The following is a 22172-nucleotide window of genomic DNA, read 5'->3' as shown; positions in this document are numbered from 1 at the left end:
TTTATGTTCCAACAGGACAATGACACCAAGCATACAGCCAAAGCAACGTTTGAATGGCTTCAGAACAAGAATGTGAAAGTCCTTGAGTGGCCCAGCCAAAGCCAAGACTTGAATCCCATTGAAAATCAGTGGAAAGACTTGAAGATTGCTTTTCAATGCCGCTCCAAAACAAATTTAACAGAGCTGGAGAGAATCTGCAAGGAAGAATGGGAGAAAATCCCAAAATCTAGATGTGCAAAGCTGATACAGACATACCCAAGACAACTCAAAGCTGTAATCGCGATACAAAGTATTGACTCGGGGCTGTGAATACTTATGTAAATGAGATATTTCTATATTTCATTTTCAATATCTTCGCAAAAAAAAATACGTTTTCACTTTGTCAGTATGGGGTATTGTTTATAGATGGGTGACACAAACATCTATTTAATCCATTTTGAATTCAGGCTGTAGCAACAACATGTTGAAGACGTCAAGGGGTATGAATACTCATTCTTTGAGCACTTCGGTTTGTTCCTCCCCGCACAAGACATTCCACCTCGATGGGCTACTTCAAATAAGAATTGAGTTACGGTTTTCTTTTAGGTCAACACTTCCAAGATAAATCCAAGACTCACAAATAATGCAAAAAATGTCAAGGCTAAAATCCAACTGGCCAAATGTAATCCATTATAACTAAGACTAAAAAGACAACATGAAACGTCCTAAGCCACATAGCGCCATCCCAATTCAATCAGTCCATTTTATATGACCTTTTAAAAAAATGTTTGTTTATTTGTTGAATCTCTGCATATGTAATCAATTGTGTAAATACTGTATCATTGTGTCTCTCAAGTCTCATCTGTTGTATCCTGTACCAAGAAAGTTAAGGGTAAGGATACCCTCACGGGAGACTATCACTCATGTAATCATTCATATAACACACACACCTGCTCCCACACACACTTTATTCTCAGCCAGTTGTTCTCACACTGAAACACCTAAGGCCATTTACAGTAAGCCTGCGTGCTAAAATAGTTCTCTCTGGAGAATTTCACATCAAATCTGACAAGCAGAAAGACTATCTGCCTCAAAAACTACCCTCTGCCAAAATTGTCAAGCCAAGCTATCAAAAAGCCCCCAACCAAAAAAATCCCATACTTCAAGTGAATAAAGAGTTGATAAAACAACACCATTAGAACAATTCCATAGCTCACATCATTGTGTTGCAAAGCAGTTTCAATTCACAGTACCTCATTTCAAAAAAATAAATAAATACAAAAGCCTTCATTGTAAACAAAGGTATAAATGGGGCGGCAGGTAGCCTAGTGGTTAGAGTGTAGGGGCGGCAGGTAGCCTAGTGGTTAGAGAGTTGGGCCAGTAACCAAAAGGTTGCTAGATCGAATCCCCGAGCTGACAATGTAAAACTCTGTCGTTCTGTCCCTGAATAAGGCAGTTAACCCACTGTAGGCCCGTCATTGTCAATAAGAATATGTTCTTAACTGACTTGCCTAGTTAAATAAAGGTTAAATAAATAGGAGTTCCAGTATGTGAGGGTTGTGGGTGTCTTGTCTTCCCCTCGCTGTCACCGGAGGTCCAGCACTGTTGTTTTCGAGTCCTTTATAACAACATGCCTACAGATCTGAAAATAGAAAAGGCCATGTTTAATTCTCAGGTTAACTAACAACAACAGTGGAGAAGCACAACCATGAATAGAGGGACATATTTTTTATATTTTTTATTTGGCCTTTATTTAACTAGGCAAGTCAGTTATGAACAAATTCTTATTTACAATGACGGCCTACCGGGGAACAGTGGGTTAACTGCCTTGTTCAGGGGCAGAATGACAGATTTTTACCTTGTCAGCTCTGGGATTCGACATGAACCCACACACACACACAATAATACACACAAGCTCCATTTGAGACTGTGCTGAAAAAGAGAGAGGCTGCGGAAGCAGTGAGGCCTCTCTGTCTGCTGGGAGGATGTCTGTGTGTATTACTTACGCTAAAGAGCGGCGGGTCCTTGGAGTGTGGGTGAAAGCCCTTCAGTCTGCAGCCAGCGACCTCCCCCATCCCAGAGCTGGTGAGTCTGAACACTCCCGTACTGCAACACACAGATCACAGACACAGGACTTGCCTATATACAGTAGGGCTCATGGCCAAAGGAAGTCATGACATCCATCTGGTAAAACTAGAGCGTCTTCCAGCCAAGCAACTGTAAGGCCTACATTAGGTTAGTCATCTGAGTTCTGAACTTATGTCCGAGGCTTATTCAGTGAGGTAGAACATTTATAGCTGTGTAGAATAAGATAGAGATGTTAAGTATAGAACTGACACAACCCATTCTTCCACATCACAGAGAATCATCATGTCGGCTCCACACCACGCAATTCCGGTAACATTGCTTCCTTACTGAATAAACAATTTGATACCACCCACATTGCATGGATTGGTTTTCTTTAGCGTTAGCATCAGCAGGCTTACTCCTTCTAGCAGACAGGTACAGGGACTCACTCGTTGTGTTTGGGCGAGCAGACGATGGCGATGGCTTCAGGCAGCATGAGCTGGTAGGAGCCGTGTGTATGCAGGTCAACACTGGACAGGAAGGCCGTCTGGGTGGGGTGGGTCTGAGAACAAAGGAGAGCCACAGTCAGAAGAGTTGGTCGGAGATAAAGATGTTAGGTGTTATATTTGCCTTATACAGTGCCTTGCGAAAGTATTCGGCCCCCTTGAACTTTGCGACCTTTTGCCACATTTCAGGCTTCAAACATAAAGATATAAAACTTTATTTTTTTGTGAAGAATCAACAAGTGGGACACAATCATGAAGTGGAACGACATTTATTGGATATTTCAAACTTTTTTAACAAATCAAAAACTGAAAAATTGGGCGTGCAAAATTATTCAGCCCCCTTAATTAAGTTAATATTTTGTAGCGCCACCTTTTGCTGCGATTACAGCTGTAAGTCGCTTGGGGTATGTCTCTATCAGTTTTGCACATCGAGAGACTGAAATTTTTTCCCATTCCTCCTTGCAAAACAGCTCGAGCTCAGTGAGGTTGGATGGAGAGCATTTGTGAACAGCAGTTTTCAGTTCTTTCCACAGATTCTCGATTGGATTCAGGTCTGGACTTTGACTTGGCCATTCTAACACCTGGATATGTTTATTTTTGAACCATTCCATTGTAGATTTTGCTTTATGTTTTGGATCATTGTCTTGTTGGAAGACAAATCTCCGTCCCAGTCTCAGGTCTTTTGCAGACTCCATCAGGTTTTCTTCCAGAATAGTCCTGTATTTGGCTCCATCCATCTTCCCATCAATTTGAACCATCTTCCCTGTCCCTGCTGAAGAAAAGCAGGCCCAAACCATGATGCTGCCACCACCATGTTTGACAGTGGGGATGGTGTGTTCAGGGTGATGCGCTGTGTTGCTTTTACGCCAAACATAACGTTTTGCATTGTTGCCAAAAAGTTCAATTTTGGTTTCATCTGACCAGAGCACCTTCTTCCACATGTTTGGTGTGTCTCCCAGGTGGCTTGTAGCAAACTTTAAACAACACTTTGTAATGGATATCTTTAAGAAATGGCTTTCTTCTTGCCACTCTTCCATAAAGGACAGATTTGTGCAATATATGACTGATTTTTGTCCTATGGACAGAGTCTCCCACCTCAGCTGTAGATCTCTGCAGTTCATCCAGAGTGATCATGGGCCTCTTGGCTGCATCTCTGATCAGTCTTCTCCTTGTATGAGCTGAAAGTTTAGAGGGACGGCCAGGTCTTGGTAGATTTGCAGTGGTCTGATACTCCTTCCATTTCAATATTATCGCTTGCACAGTGCTCCTTGGGATGTTTAAAGCTTGGGAAATCTTTTTGTATCCAAATCCGGCTTTAAACTTCTTCACAACAGTATCTCGGACCTGCCTGGTGTGTTCCTTGTTCTTCATGATGCTCTCTGCGCTTTTAACGGACCTCTGAGACTATCACAGTGCAGGTGCATTTATACGGAGACTTGATTACACACAGGTGGATTGTATTTATCATCATTAGTCATTTAGGTCAACATTGGATCATTCAGAGATCCTCACTGAACTTCTGGAGAGAGTTTGCTGCACTGAAAGTAAAGGGGCTGAATAATTTAGCATGCCCAATTTTTCAGTTTTTGATTTGTTAAAAAAGTTTGAAATATCCAATAAATGTCGTTCCACTTCATGATTGTGTCCCACTTGTTGTTGATTCTTCACAAAAAAATACAGTTTTATATCTTTATGTTTGAAGCCTGAAATGTGGAAAAAGGTCGCAAAGTTCAAGGGGGCCGAATACTTTCTCAAGGCACTGTAGATTATGTTTATTCCCCAAAATCAGTGGAACTAGATTTCAGTCTGCCCCTCCACTGTGTAACTCCCATGTTAGGTGTTATTAGACCTGGGCATGTGGGGCCGCAGCCCTGATTTTTTTGGGGGGGTCAAGTTCCGAACCTTTCGATGGTTAAACATTTCGAAATTGCAGGCTGTAAATCTGATTATAAGTTTCCATAAACGGCGTATCACTTACACTCTAGGCAAGTGTTCAGATTTGTGACTGTCATGGTTTTATCATTACTTTAGTCAAAACCGTGTGTCTGTAGCCCAAACCATTCAAAAAAATACAATCCATTTTACCGGAGGTACAGTATCTTGTTTGTTTTTTCTATCATGAATTCGGGGGAATTATTGGATAAATAAAATGTCCTGGGCAGTTTTAAAACTAGGTTACTCACAGGCCGCTTACTAGCCTATTTGTCTCATAACAAACAAGCTGTTCAGTCATGTTACCTTTTAGCTAACAACCTTGTAACTGGACACGCACACATTTGGATTAAGATGCACATGGAAAAAAAGAGATTGTGAACCCAAAAGTATACGTTTTATTTGAGTGGAAAAAAATGAATAGACATCATTTGGGTAGGGTGTAGCCCTGGGTACATTTAGGCTATGCTTTGTTGTCTTCAGAAGATTTTATGTTTAATTTATTTCTCCCACATCAGCTGATATAATTCAGTGGAACAATTCCTAATGAGTGGCTATCTCTTATAGAAAAACCACATGATTTCACAAATCAAATCAAAGTTTATTTGTCATGTGCGCCAATACAACAGGTGTAGTAGACCTTACAGTGAAATGCTTACTTACAGGCTCTAACCAATAGTGCAAAAAAGGTGTTAGGTGAACAATAGGTAAGTAAAGAAATAAAACAACAGTAAAAAGACAGGCTATATACAGTAGCGAGGCTATAAAAGTAGCGAGGCTACATACAGACACCGGTTAGTCAGGCTGATTGAGGTAGTTGTGCTACCCACATGTGCTACCCCACGGCAAGGGGTACCAGAGCGCCAAGTCTAGGACCAAAAGGCTCCTTAACAGCTTCTAACCCCAAGCCATAAGGCTGCTGAACAATTCAGAAAATGGCCACTGGACTATAACATTGACACTCCTCCATTCATTTTTTTTTACACTGCTGTTACTCGCTGTTTATTATCTATATAGTCACTTCACCCCTACCTACATGTACAACTTACCTCGACTAACCTGTACATTTGCACACTGACTCGGTACCGGTACCCCCTGTATATAGTCTCGTTATTGTTATTTTATTGTGTGAAATTTTATTATTTTTTACATTAGTTTATTAGGTAAATATTTTCTTAACTCTTTCTTGAACTGCACTGTTGTTTAAGGGCTTGTAAGTAAGCATTTCACTGTAAAGTTTACACCTGTTGTATTCGGCGCATGTGAGAAAAATCACGATGTCACATGTGAAGATGTGTTTTTGGAACCCTTTGGAACCCTTCATATGTGATCAGATTTTCACATGCACAGTGGGGCAAAAAAGTATTTAGTCAGCCACCAATTGTGCAAGTTCTCCCACTTAAAAAGATGAGAGAGGCCTGTAATTTTCATCATAGGTACACTTCAAAAAATGCAGAAAATCACATTGTAGGATTTTTAATTTATTTATTTGCAAATTATGGTGGAAAATAAGTATTTGGTCAATAACAAAAGTTTATCTCAATACTTTGTTATATACTCTTTGTCGGCAATGACAGAGGTCAAACATTTTCTGTAAGTCTTCACAAGGTTTTCACACACTGTTGCTGGTATTTTTGCCCATTCCTCCATGCAGATCTCCTCTAGAGCAGTGATGTTTTGGGGCTGTTGCTGGGCATCCCGGACTTTCAACTCCCTCCAAAGATTTTCTATGGGGTTGAGATCTGGAGACTGGCTAGGCCACTCCAGGACCTTGAAATGCTTCTTACGAAGCCACTCCTTCGTTGCCCGGGCGGTGTGTTTGGGATCATTGTCATGCTGAAAGACCCAGCCGCGTTTCACCTTCAATGCCCTTGCTGATGGAAGGAGGTTTTCACTCAAAATCTCACGATACATGGCCCCATTCATTCTTTCCTTTACACGGATCAGTCGTCCTGGTCCCTTTGCAGAAAAACAGCCCCAAAGCATGATGTTTCCACCCCCATGCTTCACAGTATGTATGGTGTTCTTTGGATGCAACTCAGCATTCTTTGTCCTCCATACACGACAAGTTGAGTTTTTATCAAAAAGTTATATTTTGGTTTCATCTGACCATATGACATTCTCCCAATCTTCTTTTGGATCATCCAAATGCTCTCTAGCAAACTTCAGACGGGCCTGGACATGTACTGGCTTAAGCAGGGGGACACATCTGGCACTGCAGAATTTGAGTCCCTGGCGGCGTAGTGTGTTACTGATGGTAGGCTTTGTTACTTTTGTCCCAGCTCTCTGCAGGTCATTCACTAGGTCCCCCCGTGTGGTTCTGGGAGAACTTGCACAATTGGTGGCTGACTAAACACTTTTTTGCCCCACTGTAGTTTAATTTTACTAAATTGCTTTACATGTTGTCACGTTATTACATTAACTTCACATGAAAACATGTTTTTTTCCATAAGGGATCATTTTATTTTCTACAATGTAGAAAATAGTAAAAATAAAGAAAAACCCTTGAATGAGTAGGTGTGTCCAAACTTTTGACTGGTACTGTATTATTAGTCTATTTTAGTCAATCTCTCTATGTTTATCTCAAAGTGTACCAGATTGATGCATTTATGCTGTTGAAATAGAAAAATGTCTTCTCTCGGGGGAGGATGCCCCCTCTGGTTTTGGGCTAAGCTCCCAATGTCCTCAACTCCTAGAAACATCCCTGGCACAGACTCAGAAGGCAGGTCTATGATTAACTTTGACATCTGAACCAATGGACCGGGTTTCTATGGTGATATTTGATTATGCAAATTAAAGGGTGGGGAGTGGGCAAGTGTGTGTGTGTGTGTGTGTGTGTGTGTGTGTGTGTGTGTGTGTGTGTGTGTGTGTGTGTGTGTGCGCGTGTGTATGAGAGTGCATAAGTGTGTATGTATGAGCATAAGTGCATGTTTGAGTGCATCTGTGTGTGTACACGTGTGTATATGCTTGTGCATACAGTTGAAGTCAGAAGTTTACATACACTTAGGTTGGAGTCATTAAAACTTGTTTTTCAACCACTCCACAAATTTCTTGTTAACAAATTATAGTTTTGGCAAGTCGGTTAGGACATCTACTTTGTGCATGACACAACAAATTTTTCCAATAATTGTTTACAAACAGATTATTTCATTGTATCACAATTCCAGTGTGTCAGAAGTTTACATACACTAAGTTGACTGTGTCTTTAAACAGCTTGGGAAATTCCAGAAAATTATGTAATGGTTTTAGAAGCTTCTGCTAGGCTAATTGACATAATTTGAGTCAATTGGAGGTGTACCTGTGGATGTATTTCAAGGCCTACCTTCAAATTCAGTGCCTCTTTGCTTGACATCATGGGAAGATTAAAAGAAATCAGCCAAGACCGAAACATTTTTTTGTAGACCTCCGCAAGTCTGGTTCATCCTTGGCAGCAATTTCCAAACACCTGAAGGTACCACATTCATCTGTACAAACAATAGTATGCAAGTATAAACAGCCTGGGACCACGCAGCCGTCATACCGCTCAGGAAGGAGACGCATTCTGTCTCCTAGAGATGAACGTACTTTGGTGCAAAAAGTGCAAATCAATCCCAGAACAACAGCAAAGAACCTTGTGAAGATGCTGGAGGAACCAGGTACAAAAGTATCTATATTCACAGTAAAACAAGTCCTATATCGACATAACCTGAAAGGCCGCTCAGCAAGGAAGAAAGTACTGCTCCAAAACCGCCATAAAAAAGACAGACTACAGTTTGCAACTGCGCATGGGGACAAAGATTGTACTTTCTGGAGAAATGTCCTCTGGTCTGATGATAGAAAAATAGAACTGTTTGGCCATAATGACCATTGTTATGTTTGGAGGAAAAAGGGGTTTGCAAGCCGAAGAACACCATCCCAACCGTGAAGCACAGGGGTGGCAGCATCATATTGTGGGGTTGCTTTACTGCAGGAGGGACTGGTGCGCTTCACAAAATAGATAGCATCATGAGGTGGGAAAACTATGTGGATATATTGGAGTGGTCATCACAAAGCCCTGACCTCAATCCTATAGAAAATGTGGTTGCAGAACTGAAAAACACGTGTGAGAGCAAGGAGGCCGACAAACCTGACTCAGTTACACCAGCTTTGTCATTAGGAATGGGCCAAAATTCACCCAACGTTTTGTGGGAAGCTTGTGGAAGGCTACCTGAAACGTTTTACCCAAGTTAAACAAATTAAAGGCAATGCTACCAAATACTAATTGAGTGTATGTAAACTTCTGACCCACTGGGAATGTGATGAAATAAATGAAAGCTGAAATAAATCATTCTCTCTACTATTATTCTGACATTTCTCATTCTTAAAATAAAGTGGTGATCCTAACTGACCTAAGACAGGGAATTTTTACAGGGATTAAATGTCAGGAATTGTGAAAAACAGAGATTTAAATGTATTTGGCTAAGGTGCATGTAAAATTCCGACTTCAACTGTATGTGTGGAGGTGTTTGTGTAGTGTCGACTCACATGGATCCAGCCCAGAGTCAGTAGGTTGTGGTGGTCCTGGAAACTAAAGAGCTCCTCCACGTTCTCCATATCACAGTAGTCTGGGCCGGCTGACTGTTTGGGCACCACCACATGGGTCAGCATGAACTCGTTTTGAGTCTGGAAGAGACAAAGGTAACACTTCCTATGAGTTAATGCATTACAATGCACAACACAGTCGCTAATAACTGTGCATAAGTCTACTGGCACTGAGGTACTGTTATTGCTATTTTGCAGGATTTAGAACACCCACCTACACACAGCAATGCACATGACATACAGTACACCATCAAATGAGAGCAAATACTGTAGCAACTACAATCAACTTTGAACACCTTACATTGGCAACCTCCCGCTCTCCTCCTACTTGACATAACTACTGTTTGCAGATGGAATGGCACTGAGTAAAAATGGTATCTCCGACGGTTTGCTTAGATAAGGTAAGCAGTAGCCTGGGAAGTTTGACTTTCCCCAATAAAGTGGTAGTTTGTCGACAAAATAAAATAGATCAATGTTTGTGTGGAGAGCAGAGCATGTCTTACCAGTTTTCCACAGAGTACCCCACATGTCTCTATTCCCCTGGCTGTGTTACTGTCGGCTAGCAGTAGAAACCTGTAGGTCAGGTCTCTAGGAATGACCACCCGCCTCAGGCCCTCAACCCGTTGATCTGTATGGACACACACACCACACGTAAGCACAGTATGTGTAACAACAATAATAGGATGTCCATCAGTGTGACTCATGCAACACAAAAACATGCATCAACAGTGACTAACCAGCTCAAATATATACACCATCTATTAATGTACCTCATTATTGACTTCCCCATTACCTTACTCATGGTTAGTCTCTGAGTAACAATCACTCAATCGAAAATATAGATGTTATATACTAATGGGAGCAGGACACTCACTATGTACGCCAGCCAGTGTAGCTGCTGGCTTGCTGCTGGGGAGAAGCTGTTTATTACGGTTTGGGTCGAGACGAACATGGTTCTTGGAGGAGTGGGACAGGCAGGCCCCGTCTGTTTGTTCAGGCACTTTAGCGACCGCCTCGTCTCTGCGATTGGCCAGCTCCTGTCTGCGCAGTTGGTCCTCGAAGTAGCGGAACTGCTCCGACTCCATCTGCATCCTGCGCAGCTGCGCCACCCTCTGCCTCTCCTGCTCAACCAGAGACATCTTCTGCAGCTGCTGGCCGCAGCAATCCGCCACCACCGCCTGGCTCTGCACACGCATATAAACGAGTGCACACATGAACACGCACGTGCAGGCACAAACCGAAGATACAGACACAACACTTCAGATCTGTGCCATTTTAATATTAGTACAATTTGTTGATATACATGATCTTACTCCTAAATATTCCTCATCACTACTTATCACAAACTACAAATGTAACCACAGACTGCTGCATTGAAGCATTCACATTCGCCGAAAAAGTGGTACAAACACCGCACTGTAACTAATATGAACAGGTGTTGCACACTAGCACTGGGCTTAGAGCCACACATTGCGCTCCCAGCCAGCCTCCTAGCGATTCTCAAGGAATGTAACGAAAGGTTCCGATGCTAAACCTTACCTGACTTTTGAGATACTCTGTTTGTTCCTTGTTGTACTTCTCGTGGAGGAGCTTCTTCAATTGATCTTTCCGCGGAAATGCGACATCTTGCAACTTCTGAGAATAAAATCAACTGTGTGAGTGCAGGCAGGGAAATACTTTCTTCCATTAGCCGTGGTGCTTTGCATATCCAATGGTCAATAAGTGTGGGCCAAATCCTTACATGACGAATAGAAAACGATGAGCCATTCATCTACCATTTCAAAGATCTTAATAGATCGTAGTGTCGCTTCTATTGTTTGTATACAAAAGGTAATCTACAGCCCTTTCTAAACTAGTGCTGTTCCTGAGCTGACCTTGGACTCGCTTACCTTTACAGACATCACTTAAATCAAAGCAGACCTGAATCCCCCCCACTAAGTATGAGGCACCCACTAAGTAGCCAACCACTCAGCCAGACAGACAGGGCCCTCGTACCACTGCTCTCTCCATCCCTCGACCCCTCTCTCCATCCCTCCAGCCAGGCTAATAAGCCCTGATGTTAATGAGCTTTCCGCAGGGCTGAGCACCACATGGGTCCACTCAAAACAGAAGCCCAAGGGCTTACCTTTATTATCACCTGTTTCTCAGGCACACTGCACTGCTGGTAGTCTCGATGGCTGGGGAGTTTCTCGACAAACAGACTAGAACACAACAGAGAGATAGTGGGTGGTTAGACAGATTACAGTAGTGCATTAATCATCAGACACTGTACTTGATCTGCCATTAGTACATTGGACATAGCCCAACGGTATGCTAGTACTACACTCTATCATAGGCCCTAGTCTAGACACAGGTATAAGATACTCTCTCTCTCCTCTCCTTACGTGATGAACTTGTTGTAGAGGACGTAGGCATTCTCCAGGCTGCCCTCCTCCAGGTACACGGCGGCCATGCGCTCCATCTCCACCCCGGACCGGAAGTAGCGGTGTGGCGTGATCTCTTCGTTGATCTCGATGCTGCAGCCCATCTTGCTGAGGGCCCGCACTCGCTCTGCCGCCGTCAGGCTCACGTCCGTGTGGTCCGGCTCAGCTGCCAGCTTCTTCTGTCGGGGGTCAAAGGTCACCGGGATCAGAGATCAACGTTCAAGCACCAGGGTCAGAGTCCGAGAGGACACGAGCAGAGCAGTCACAGAGGTCAACTTAGGAGTCAAAGTAATCACAAGCATCGGAGTGTAGTAGGTGTCCCTAGAAACTGATCAAAGGCTAGTGTTGCATTTTCCCATCTAATGGATAAGGTTAGGCTAGGACTAAGTCATCCTGGTTATCAACACCAGCATTAGAACACCTCTTTCTCTACACCCCAGGGCCTAAAACAACACATTCATCACTAACATTGCATCAGTACCAGAAAAACCCTAAGGCCAACAGTCTGACACAGCAACCCTATCACCCCTAGCAGCAGTACTACTGTAGCTTCTTCTGAAACAACAGCTAGCATCAGCACGGGCTGTCTCCCTCAGTAGTCTCCCAGCCCTCCCTCTCCAGGTGGTCATGACCGGACAACATCATCACTGTTCATCCTTCACAGGGACAGGGCGGCCAGTGCAGGTTCAGTGGGCGGGGGTTGGGGGGATTAAGGGGGGAGCTGATCGGAAGCCTGCTCCCTCTGAGCTCGCTGCTATGCTAGCCCCCGCTTTGGCCTGAGCGGCCCTGCTCTGCACCATACTAATGAGCGCAGCAGAGTACACACTGGACACTGCTGATGCAGAGTTCCCATAAGGTTACTATTGAATGTGGGCGTCTTATCAAGATCCTACTGGACTCGACAGGGGGAAATTGACGAAGCCTGCAGACAGAACCATTGCTCGCAGAACATAATGGGCATAATAATGGGGGAAATGTTTGGACACTCAAAAGTGTCAAATTTAGACATCCTTTTGGCAGTGATAGTTGAAGCAGGCATGAGCGCTCTCTCTTTTGAGGGCTTAATAATAACATCTCCTTTGTCTAATCATCTATTCATGAGCAGCGGAAGTAAAGTCTGAAGAGGCTAACATCCGCTCTGTCCCCCATTCTCTCCTTCCATCCATCTCTCCCAACGCAGGATGGAGGGATGGCCCTGAATGGAGAGATGAGTCTGAATGACAGAGCAGCTGCAGTGGGAATACTAATGGGAGTGAGTCAGAAGAAATCGTTGGAGTGGACCCCCCAGACCCACTAACCCCACTCCCCCCCCCCCCCCCCCCACTCTACAGAATAAATCAACCCACCCACACGCCTTCCCAGACCCCCATAAACTCATTCACCCCAGCTTTCCTATACTAACCTTGAATCTTTTCATTCCCAAGACGAGAGCCCTCTAGCCCCTCCTTTCACACCGCCTCTTCTTCTCCTACCTATCCCACTCCACACACAGCTCACCCCTCACCCTAAGTACCCTCACCACTGACTGACAAGACTCACCAGTGTGCTGAAGCTGAAGCCTTGCTCCATGGTGTCTTTAGACTGCAGGGTCACAGGTTCCAATCTTCCCAATGTGTCCATCCGTCATCTCCCAAGATTATAGCCCACTGGAGACGAGAGGAGCGAAACCTTAGCTTGGCTAATGGCCATGACTCGGTTGTGTAATTATGACCATTGGATCGATAAGGTTTCCTCTCACTGAGAGAGACCCATTCATGTTGTCCACAGAGACAGCTTACCCTCGGTAGTAGTCATATAAATAAATGGTCAAGAGCTTGGCTTATAACCTGACTTGAATTACAAGTATGACTATTGGATTTGTTTAGCTTTTCCAGACGTATAGTTTCTCTGTTGTTTCATAGCACAAGAGTTTCCAAAAGCAGCCTCTCAATCAAATTCAAACAGGTTTTTCAAAATAGCTCAACATGCCTCCCAGAAAATGTGCTACTGTTGCTATGGCAGCTTGTAACCAAGCAGCAAAATAGGGTGAGTCATGGACATATTTTGCTGAGATGAAATCCTTGATGGGGCTTTATCTAGCTTGGTCAATTAGCAGATTTCAGCAGTGCATTTAATCATCTGGGTTCCCTCTATTATTCAATCCAAAAATTACTCTTGATACTGCAAAAGATTTGAACCATTGTGTACAGTACAAAATGGGAACATGGTGTGAAATCTGGGTGTAATTAACACTGCTTGAGGCTGACTTTAATGTTGTGGGGAAAAAAACTACTTCAAGTCAGTGACTGTAAAATGACCATATTTCTGCAGTTAATAACTGTATTTAATCATATATATTTTTGTAAAGTGGTTAGAATTCTGAAATATTTTCACGCCAAACTGTTGAACTGTAGTGTACATTGACATTGGGGTGGTGCTGGAGATGTTGCATATGGAAAATTTCACCATTCATGTGTTTGGATTCCTACTTTCTCTGCAAGAAGCAGCAATGCTCAAGCAGATGGGAACAACATTCACTGATTCAAATCAGTCACTCACAGATTATGAACACAGCATGACTAACTTAATGCATGAAAGATCAACTAGATTTTTAATTTTTGGCAATGTGTCTTATTTTCAATAAATGTACAATATTTTAGCCGGCATTTTGTACATTATCACCCAAAATTCTCATTATCAAAATGTGTCTGGATTAAATTCTCGGGTCAATTTTACTTTAGAAAGCCTAACTTATTTTAATAAAACAAAATCCGTTGCTGTAGTTTGTCCGTAAACTCACAAAAATTGTATTTTAGTTTAATTTTACATTAAACTGTTAGATGTATTATGTAACAACACAGTGTCTGTAGATGTGTCTAATTACGTAACACTGTAAAAACTCCAAATAGTTTTAAAATAAAGTTGTATTCACCCATGCATGATGCATAATTTAGAGCAGGTATTCCCAAACTGAGGTACGCGCAATGCCGTCGGGGGTACACCAAATAAAAATGTGATTCACATAAAAAAAATTTTTTTAAATCATTTTCAAACAGTCCATTAAGAAACACATAACAGCTCTACTGGTAGTACTGCTGTCGACGACACAAATTGTTCTGCTTCCTCGAGCACATCCAATGATAGCATCAGTAATTCTACATTTGTTGTTAGCCTAGCTAGCATGGACACTGACAGTTGTGAATCTGATGCAGCCGATGAGCTACTGCCCCCTTTCCTGGGAAAGCACCGAAAAAACAGACAGGGACATTGGACCTTTAAAGAGGCACAAATCTGATGAGAACTACGTTGATTTGTGGTTTACTTATTAGGGAGTAGAGCTTTTCCTCAGCCACAGTATGTTATATGTGCAAAAGCACTATCTCACAACTCGATGAAACCTTCACTCTTGCACAGACATTTAGAAACAAAACATGCCAATATGAAAAAGAGGCCAGGAAGGATTTGAAGTGAGAATTCAGACGACTTTCAAGTAGTAAGACATGTATAAAAGCAACAGATACTATTAATAAGAAGGGGCTAGAAGTGTCTTATATGGTGAGCTACCGAGTGGCTAGGACAGACAAGCCCCAAACTATTGTGGACTATCTTCCTGCTGCAGCGGATATGGCTGGGGCAATGCTGGGGGAAAAAGCCGAAAAAAACTATACAGACAATGTCTCCATCAAACAACACTGTTTCACGATGCATCAGTGACATGGCAGGAGATGTTTTGAAACAATTACTGCTTCGCATACAAGCCAGTGAATTCTATGCATTACAGCTAGATGAGTCAACAGACGTGGCGGGCCTAGCACAGCTCCTGGTACATTTCCGTTATGTTTATGGGGGTCAATTAAGGAAGACATCCTTTTCTGCAAACAACTGGAAACCTCGACAACAGGAGAGGATATTTTTAAGTACTGGACAGCTTTGTGACATCAAATGGACTTTGGTGGTCAAGATGTGTTGGTCTCTGTACTGATGGAGCAAAAGTCATGACAGGGAGAGATGGAATGAAGTGATGAGATGGAGTGGAATGGTAACGCGCGTGCAAGCAGTTTCTCCCGACGCCACTTGGGTAGACTGCAGCATCCCCCGAGAGGCTCTTGCTACCTGACAGCTTGAAATTGGTTTTGGACACTACAGTGAAAATGGTTACCTTTGTTAAAGCAAGGCCCCTGAACTCTTGTGTATTTTCTGCACTATGCAATGATATGGGCAGCGACCATGTAACGCTTTTACACCATACAGAAGTGTGCTGGTTATCAAAGGGCAAAGTATTGAATTGAGAGACGAACTTAAAGTTCTCTTTACTGACCATAATTTTCACTTGTCTGACAGCTTGCATGATGACAAGTTTCTCACATGACTGGCATATCTGGGTGATGTTTTTCTCGTCTGAATGATCTTTATCTAGAATTACAGGGGACTCTCCGAAACTATATTCAATGTGCGGGACAGAATTGAGGCTATGATTAAGAGGTTGAAGCTCTTCTCTGTCTGCATTAACAAGGACAACACACAGGTGTGTGCAAATGAACTAAAGCTTAAGGAAAATGTCAAATGTGATATAGCGAAGCACCTGAGTGAGTTGGGTGCGCAATTACGCAGGTACTTTCCCGAAACGGATGACACAAACAACTGGATTCGTTCATGCCCTGCCTCCAGTCCACTTACCGATATCTGAACAAGAGAGCCTCATCGAAATTGCAACATGCGGTTCAGTGAAAATTTAATTTAATCAGACGCCACTGCCAGATTTCTGGATTGGGCTGCGCTCAGAGTATCCTGCCTTGGCAAATCGCGCTGTTAAGACACTGATGCCCTTTGCAACCACTAGCATGAAAACTAAATACAGGCACCGACTGTGTGTGGGGAAATTATTTAAGACTGAGACTGTCTCCAATACAACCCAACATTGCAGAGTTATGTGCATCCTTTCAAACACATCCTTCTCATTAATCTGTGGTGAGTTATTCACAATTTTCGATTAACAAATATTTTTTTATATGTAAGGTGGTTAAATAAAGAGCAAAATGATTGATTATTATTATTTGTGCCCTAGTCCTATAAGAGCTCTTTGTCACTTCCCACGAACTGGGTTGTGACAAAAACTCACACTCATTCTTATGTTTAATAAACTGTATCGTATAGTGTGTGTGTGTGGCAGGCGTACAATGATGGCAAAAAAACAACATTTGAGAGTGCGCTGACCCTGGTGCTAGAGGGGGTACGCAGCTGAAGGTTGAAAGTTTGAACGGGTACGGGACTATAAAAAGTTTGGGAACCACTGATCGAGAGGAGTTGTCCTTAGATGAGCATAAGTTCATTACTTTATTTGGTTGTTTGCCTTCAGAATGAGGTTATTTCTCTCAAACACTCCATTTACCACACTTGGCCTTCTCATTACCGACACGGCTAAAAAGCTCAAATTGGTCAAATGTCAGAGAACCATTACCTTACCTGAATGGAGGCATGAATGGGCTTTAGTGATGTGGTCAATTGTTTGCTGACTCATAATTGCTGTCTCCTACTATATGACGATTGAGCTATGTGCCTCTCATAACCGATACACACATTTCTCATTACCACATCATTTTCAGGTCCGTTTTGGTAATGATAACCGTAATTTCGGTAATGATAATAAGTTAATTCTAATGTATAGTCAATGGGGGGGGGGGGGGGGGGGGGGGCGTGTTGGTAACTTTATTTATTTACTAGGACCCCTCCTTAATAAACCGATTGTACAGATTTTTTGTAAAACAACAGCTATTTGATTAAGTAAGGTTTGTCAAGAAATACGGGGTGTATAAAACACATTTAACTTACTTTAAGCCACAATCCGCAGCTATTGTTTCAGCAAAGAGCAACCCCACCAGTATATCCCCCATTTTCACACTAACCTATACTGTTGTTTGATATCCCAAGACCGTTTTTGATCAGTATCTCACATATTGAGGTACTTTATAGGCATAATGTGTTGTGCTGTTTGCATTCCCACTCAATTCGGGAAATACATCTAAAATACCTTACAACCACAAATATCAAAATCCTATTACAAAGATAATATGACCTGTACAGCTGTCATCAAGGCAAAGGGTGGCTATTTTGAAGAATCTCAAATGTAAAATATATTTTGATTTGTTTAACACTTTTTTGGTTACTACATGATCTTATGTGTTATTTCATAGTTTTGATGTATTCACTATTATTCTACAATGTAAAGAATAGTAAAAATAAAGAAAAACCCTGGAATGAGTAGGTGTGTCCAAACTTGACTGGTACTGTATAATATATTTTAAAAAATTACAGTCACTGTGTTACGTTTAAATCCACTTTTGACTTTTGAAAAAACATGCATGTAATTACAGTACTTATACTTACACTGAAGTAAGGGGTATTTTAGTCAATTGCATTAAAGGGCGACTGCATTCCTGATTTGGCCTCATTTTAGATTTGGTTCATTAAGAAATGCTGGTGGCCATTACTGATTTCAAATGTGAGTTGGTTTCGGGGTGTGGTTCGATGTTGGTGCCTCGTGTCTTGTGTTCGCAGGTGGAAAGAGTTAGGCAAATATTTTTTTCCGGCTGATGTGAGAGCATGGCAAAATTGGTTTCACTTTGGATAGCCTATCTCCGGGGCTAGTTAGAGACGTCAATAAACTACACAATGCAAATGAGACAATATTTTAATGTTGCACAACTTCTCATTAAACACTTTCAATTTGTAAATACATTTCTACAATTTGAAGTTTGAGGTTTTTAAGTCATTGCAATTTGGAGCTGTTGGAATTTTAACATATTGTCCCATGTAAGTTGTGTAATTTACAGATGGTCCCAACCTAGCCTTATATGACTATCCAAAGTCAACCCAAATTTACCACAGGCATTTTGATCTGGTCAGGAGCAAGCTGCACTCCAAATGTATGATTACTTGCTACTGCCAGCTGTGGGCATGTGGGTAGGGTTGAAACAAACCCAACCTTCATTTACGTTGTGATGCAGTGATGACCACAAGTTTCTCAAAACTCTGTTTTGGACAAGACTGATTTTATGAACAAAATTATCCTATTTACGCTTTGTAGTACATTTTGACAGTAGAATAAATGTTACTGACTCATATTAACCCCACATAGGCTGTTTTCTAAATGACAAGTTAGTTTTTAACAGGGCCTAAAATGAACACCCACCACCAGTCAAATGCAGGTAGATTTTGGCATTGGCAGGTAAGAGACAATTTATGCTTGATCCGAAAATGTGGTCGAGCGCGCCATTATGGCACGCAGAGGCCAAATTGAGCTCTGTACCACATCGCCGTGCGCTTCTAAAAAATGTTTTACGTGGAGGGCTCAGTAGAGCTCCGCATTGACATGATTGGTTAACGGAACGTGAGTGCGAGAGGTCCTGTATAAACACAAACTCACTTACTAAACAACAGCTCTGCGTTGCTCGGTGGAGCGCAAGAAGTATGAATTCCCTGACTTGTGCAGAGGCCATATCATCGTAAATGCTGCAAGGCCCATACAGATGTCAGATTGATCATGCAGCACCTTTAACCCACACAGTGCTGCAACACTGCCTGGCTGGGGGCTGTGCGCACCTGATGAACTGAGTGAATATTTTATTTTTTAGTAGCGCTGGCACAGGTATAAAGGTTGGTCTAATTTACTTGAAACGAAAGTCTACTTAAGTGAGACTTTGTCCTTGTGTTTCTTGGCAATTTACATTATTTTGTTCACAAACTAGGTTGTTTTTCAAAGTTTGGAGTTTCGAATGTTAGCGAAGAGAAGACAATGCAGCTACTAGTCAGACTCTCAATCTCACAGGCACAAACATGACTCGAGTCGCGTTACCACGGTAACCGAACATTTTTGTCTCATCTGTGATATTTTGTTTATAAGACTGAGCTCACAAAAAATGTACTTAAACAATATACCACATTGCTTCTTACTAGTAATACATGTATTGTTTTAGAAACTTTAAAAAGCTTGTTCATCCATCTCGTGTTTTTTTTTGTAATTTTTGTGAGTAAAAAAAGGTTGTTTTTGCCTGGCCAGGGGCTATACTTGGCTCATCACGCTCTAGCTTCTCCTTATGGCAGGCCGAGTGCCTGCAGGCTGACCTTGGTCGTCAGTTGAACGGTGTTTCCTCTGACACATTGGTGCATCTGGCTTCCAGGCGGGTGTTAAGAAGTGCAGTTTGGCAAGTCATGTTTTGGAGGACGCATGACTCGACCTTTGCCTCCCAAACCCATTGGGGAGTTGCAGCAAGAAGATAAGATCGAAATAGCGGAGAAAAAGGGGGTACAAAAAAAATGTGTTTATTACTTTTTGGGACTTTTTAAAACTGTTGCGATAATGCACATTTTTGCATTGATTGTGGTAAAATGCATAATATCGGATAAAAAACCTTATAATAATTATCGAATAGATAAGTACAGATCCTAATCTCACTGATTTAAGGAGGACATTTCATAAAAAAATATATTTCCTGAAAAATTCTGCTTTTTTTGCTCAAATGTGAGTTGTGAGAAAGACCCAATCAGGAGTGTTCTACAGTAAGGACAACGAACCAACATAATTAAAATGTTGCTTGAGAATGGAAAGGCATAGAAAGCTAAAAGTTGTTTTACAACATACCTAAGATGCCAAGTCAACAGAACACATTTGATTGACATGTCCCATTTTCTGAATGAACCTGTATTTTCCATCAAAATGATTTGAGTCTTTCCTTCAATTGAATTTGCACAATACATGCACCATTCAAAAATGGTAACCTATTTTAAGATATGACTTACAGATTCAGGAAACAAAAAAATGGTTTATGGCATGTGCTTGCATTGTAGGGCAGCCTACTATATTTGAGTCACTGTATTAGTTAGACTACTGATATCGCGGACTATTATCTTAACTAATACCCATTATAACAGTAGCATAGCATTATTTTAATAACAAAAGTCACAGTGAATTTATATACATAGAAAGTAGGTAACTATTCATACGAAACTAAATGAAACATTGAATGAACATTGTAACTTACCTCTCTCAAACTGAGACTTGTCTGTGTGCTTCCTGTATGCTTTGGTAAGCTGATGCACCTGGCACTAGCTAAGTAGTACAACTTCTTTTGATAGCCATGTGTGTCAACAAAATGAGAAAATCACTGCCTACATGTCAACATTAGGAATGTGGCCCATCAGCAACATTGTATCTGTACAATGACATCGATCATCACTTTATCTACACTGCATTTGTAGTTCCAGATTCCATGTAGCAATATAGGACCTTCTTGTTTGTGATTTAAAACCCATTTCTGGTCATTTCACCAGCTTTGCCACAACAAGAAATTTAAGGGGGGGTATGAATGATACTCACTCCCTAATAAAAACCCAATCACTGGCTACTGCGTGTACGTTCTGGAAAATTAAAGAAACTATTTGATTTAACAGTTTAGCGTGCAGTAGACTGATAAATCGTGTAAATTGTTCAAAATGCGAACCAGTTTATTTGCTTCCCCAAACTCCGCATCCCTGTCGTCACACGCTAGAATTGAGTGCGAAAGCAGGAAACTGGCGTCAATAAAAGCCACCGTTATCTTATCCAAACCTGGCGTATTTCGCTTTTGTAAGCCTACTTCATGAAGTCATTGTTCAAAATGAAAAGGGATAGAAAGAGCGAAAGTTTACCGATGATAAAATGGCTGAAAGCTGTCTTTCAAATCCAATGTCCTAATAGGCGAAAGAGATTGTCATCCAGTCCTCCTATGATAGCGTCGGCGCTGTGGTGTTGGTGACAGCAGCCGTGGTCGCTATGAAGGGATGTGTCCTACCACACATAAAAGGGGTGGAGAGGAAAATCCACTCCAGCACACTACTGGACAAAAGAGAAAATACCCTACAGTTTCGACACCGGCAACAGCATTTGCATCCTGTAATTCATAAGATTATTCATGGCGCACACACCACAGCGGCGCTTGACACACTGCCATCATACAAACGTGGGGTTGAAAAAAGAAATACAAACATCTACAGAATGACCAACAAAGAAGCCATTTGATTACCATTCGTCCAATAATTAATCTTATAGAAAAACATATGATTTGGACATAGAGATGATTCTGATTAAAATAGGGTGCATTGGAAATAAGTGTAGTGTAATAATCAAACTCCGTCGCCAGAGGGCGTAGGCTACATTACGATACCTGCTGGGCGTTTTGGAACGTTCAGATGGAAAAAGGATATTTAGAACAAATATGCCTCACTAACATGTACAATAACGAATCACATCGGATCTATTCAGTTCATTTCTATCTGCAACGTTCGGCAACCACACGTGCGCTTTCCCCCAAAAAGGTATGTGCTGTGATGGAACTGTGTGTGTCAACTTCATAAAAGTTCAACAGTGGCCTATACCATAGCCTAAACAACAATAGTAGGCTAGCTCCTCGACAGCATAGCAGGTGGATTGCCAGGTTTGGACACACCTTCCCGCACCTGAGGTAACGCTGCCTTTACAATATTTAAAGGACTAGCATATTTGATGTTGGTGTCTTGTGTGAAAGAACACAATCAGAAGTCAGTTCATGAAAACAGTTTATTCCAGACAAACCATATTCCAGTGAAAAGCAGATGTTTGGATTTGCTGATAAATTTGCAAAAAAAAAAAAAAAAAAAAAGATGTATCTTTGCCATTATGGGGGATTGTGTGTAGATTGATGAGGATTTTCAT

At 41.8% G+C, this 22172-nt stretch overlaps 1 protein-coding gene across 5 annotated transcripts; it reads right to left on the bottom strand.

Annotated features, from left to right (window-relative positions):
- Positions 1 to 930: 930 nt before the first annotated feature.
- On the bottom strand, positions 931 to 21288 carry LOC110498986 (AMSH-like protease). 5 transcript variants are annotated; one of them, XM_021575758.2, is made up of 12 exons: positions 21131 to 21287; positions 20485 to 20568; positions 13007 to 13113; positions 11429 to 11646; positions 11170 to 11245; positions 10584 to 10679; positions 9919 to 10228; positions 9548 to 9672; positions 8988 to 9125; positions 2496 to 2608; positions 1986 to 2085; positions 931 to 1621 (listed from the first exon to the last, which is right to left on the bottom strand). In XM_021575758.2, exons 3-12 carry the CDS (start codon positions 13085 to 13087, stop codon positions 1565 to 1567), a joined length of 1314 nt encoding a protein of 437 aa, XP_021431433.2. In that variant the 5' UTR covers positions 13088 to 13113; positions 20485 to 20568; positions 21131 to 21287; the 3' UTR covers positions 931 to 1564. The 5 variants fall into 5 exon arrangements, with proteins under 5 accessions (XP_021431433.2, XP_021431432.2, XP_021431431.2 ...); XM_021575757.2 differs by lacking the exon at positions 20485 to 20568 and having other exon boundaries at positions 21131 to 21288; XM_021575756.2 differs by lacking the exon at positions 21131 to 21287 and having other exon boundaries at positions 20485 to 21119.
- Between the last annotated feature and the right edge of the window lie 884 nt (positions 21289 to 22172).

Source organism: Oncorhynchus mykiss, chromosome 20, assembly GCF_013265735.2.
Source record: "Oncorhynchus mykiss isolate Arlee chromosome 20, USDA_OmykA_1.1, whole genome shotgun sequence".
Classification (NCBI taxonomy): Eukaryota; Metazoa; Chordata; class Actinopteri; order Salmoniformes; family Salmonidae; genus Oncorhynchus; species Oncorhynchus mykiss.
Note: the sequence above shows the minus strand (reverse complement) of the source record. Positions and strands in the feature narration are given on the sequence as shown.

Bases quoted from the DNA above. Each gene is read 5' to 3' on its own strand.
- LOC110498986 (XM_021575757.2), bottom strand. From the start codon at position 13,087: ATGGACACATTGGGAAGATTGGAACCTGTGACCCTGCAGTCTAAAGAC. The intron at 2,609-8,987 runs GTGAGTCGACAC...CTTTGTTCTCAG, and splicing joins TGACTCTGGGCTGGATCCAT to ACCCACCCCACCCAGACGGC. The intron at 1,622-1,985 runs GTAAGTAATACA...TTCTATTTTCAG, and splicing joins AGGACCCGCCGCTCTTTAGC to ATCTGTAGGCATGTTGTTAT.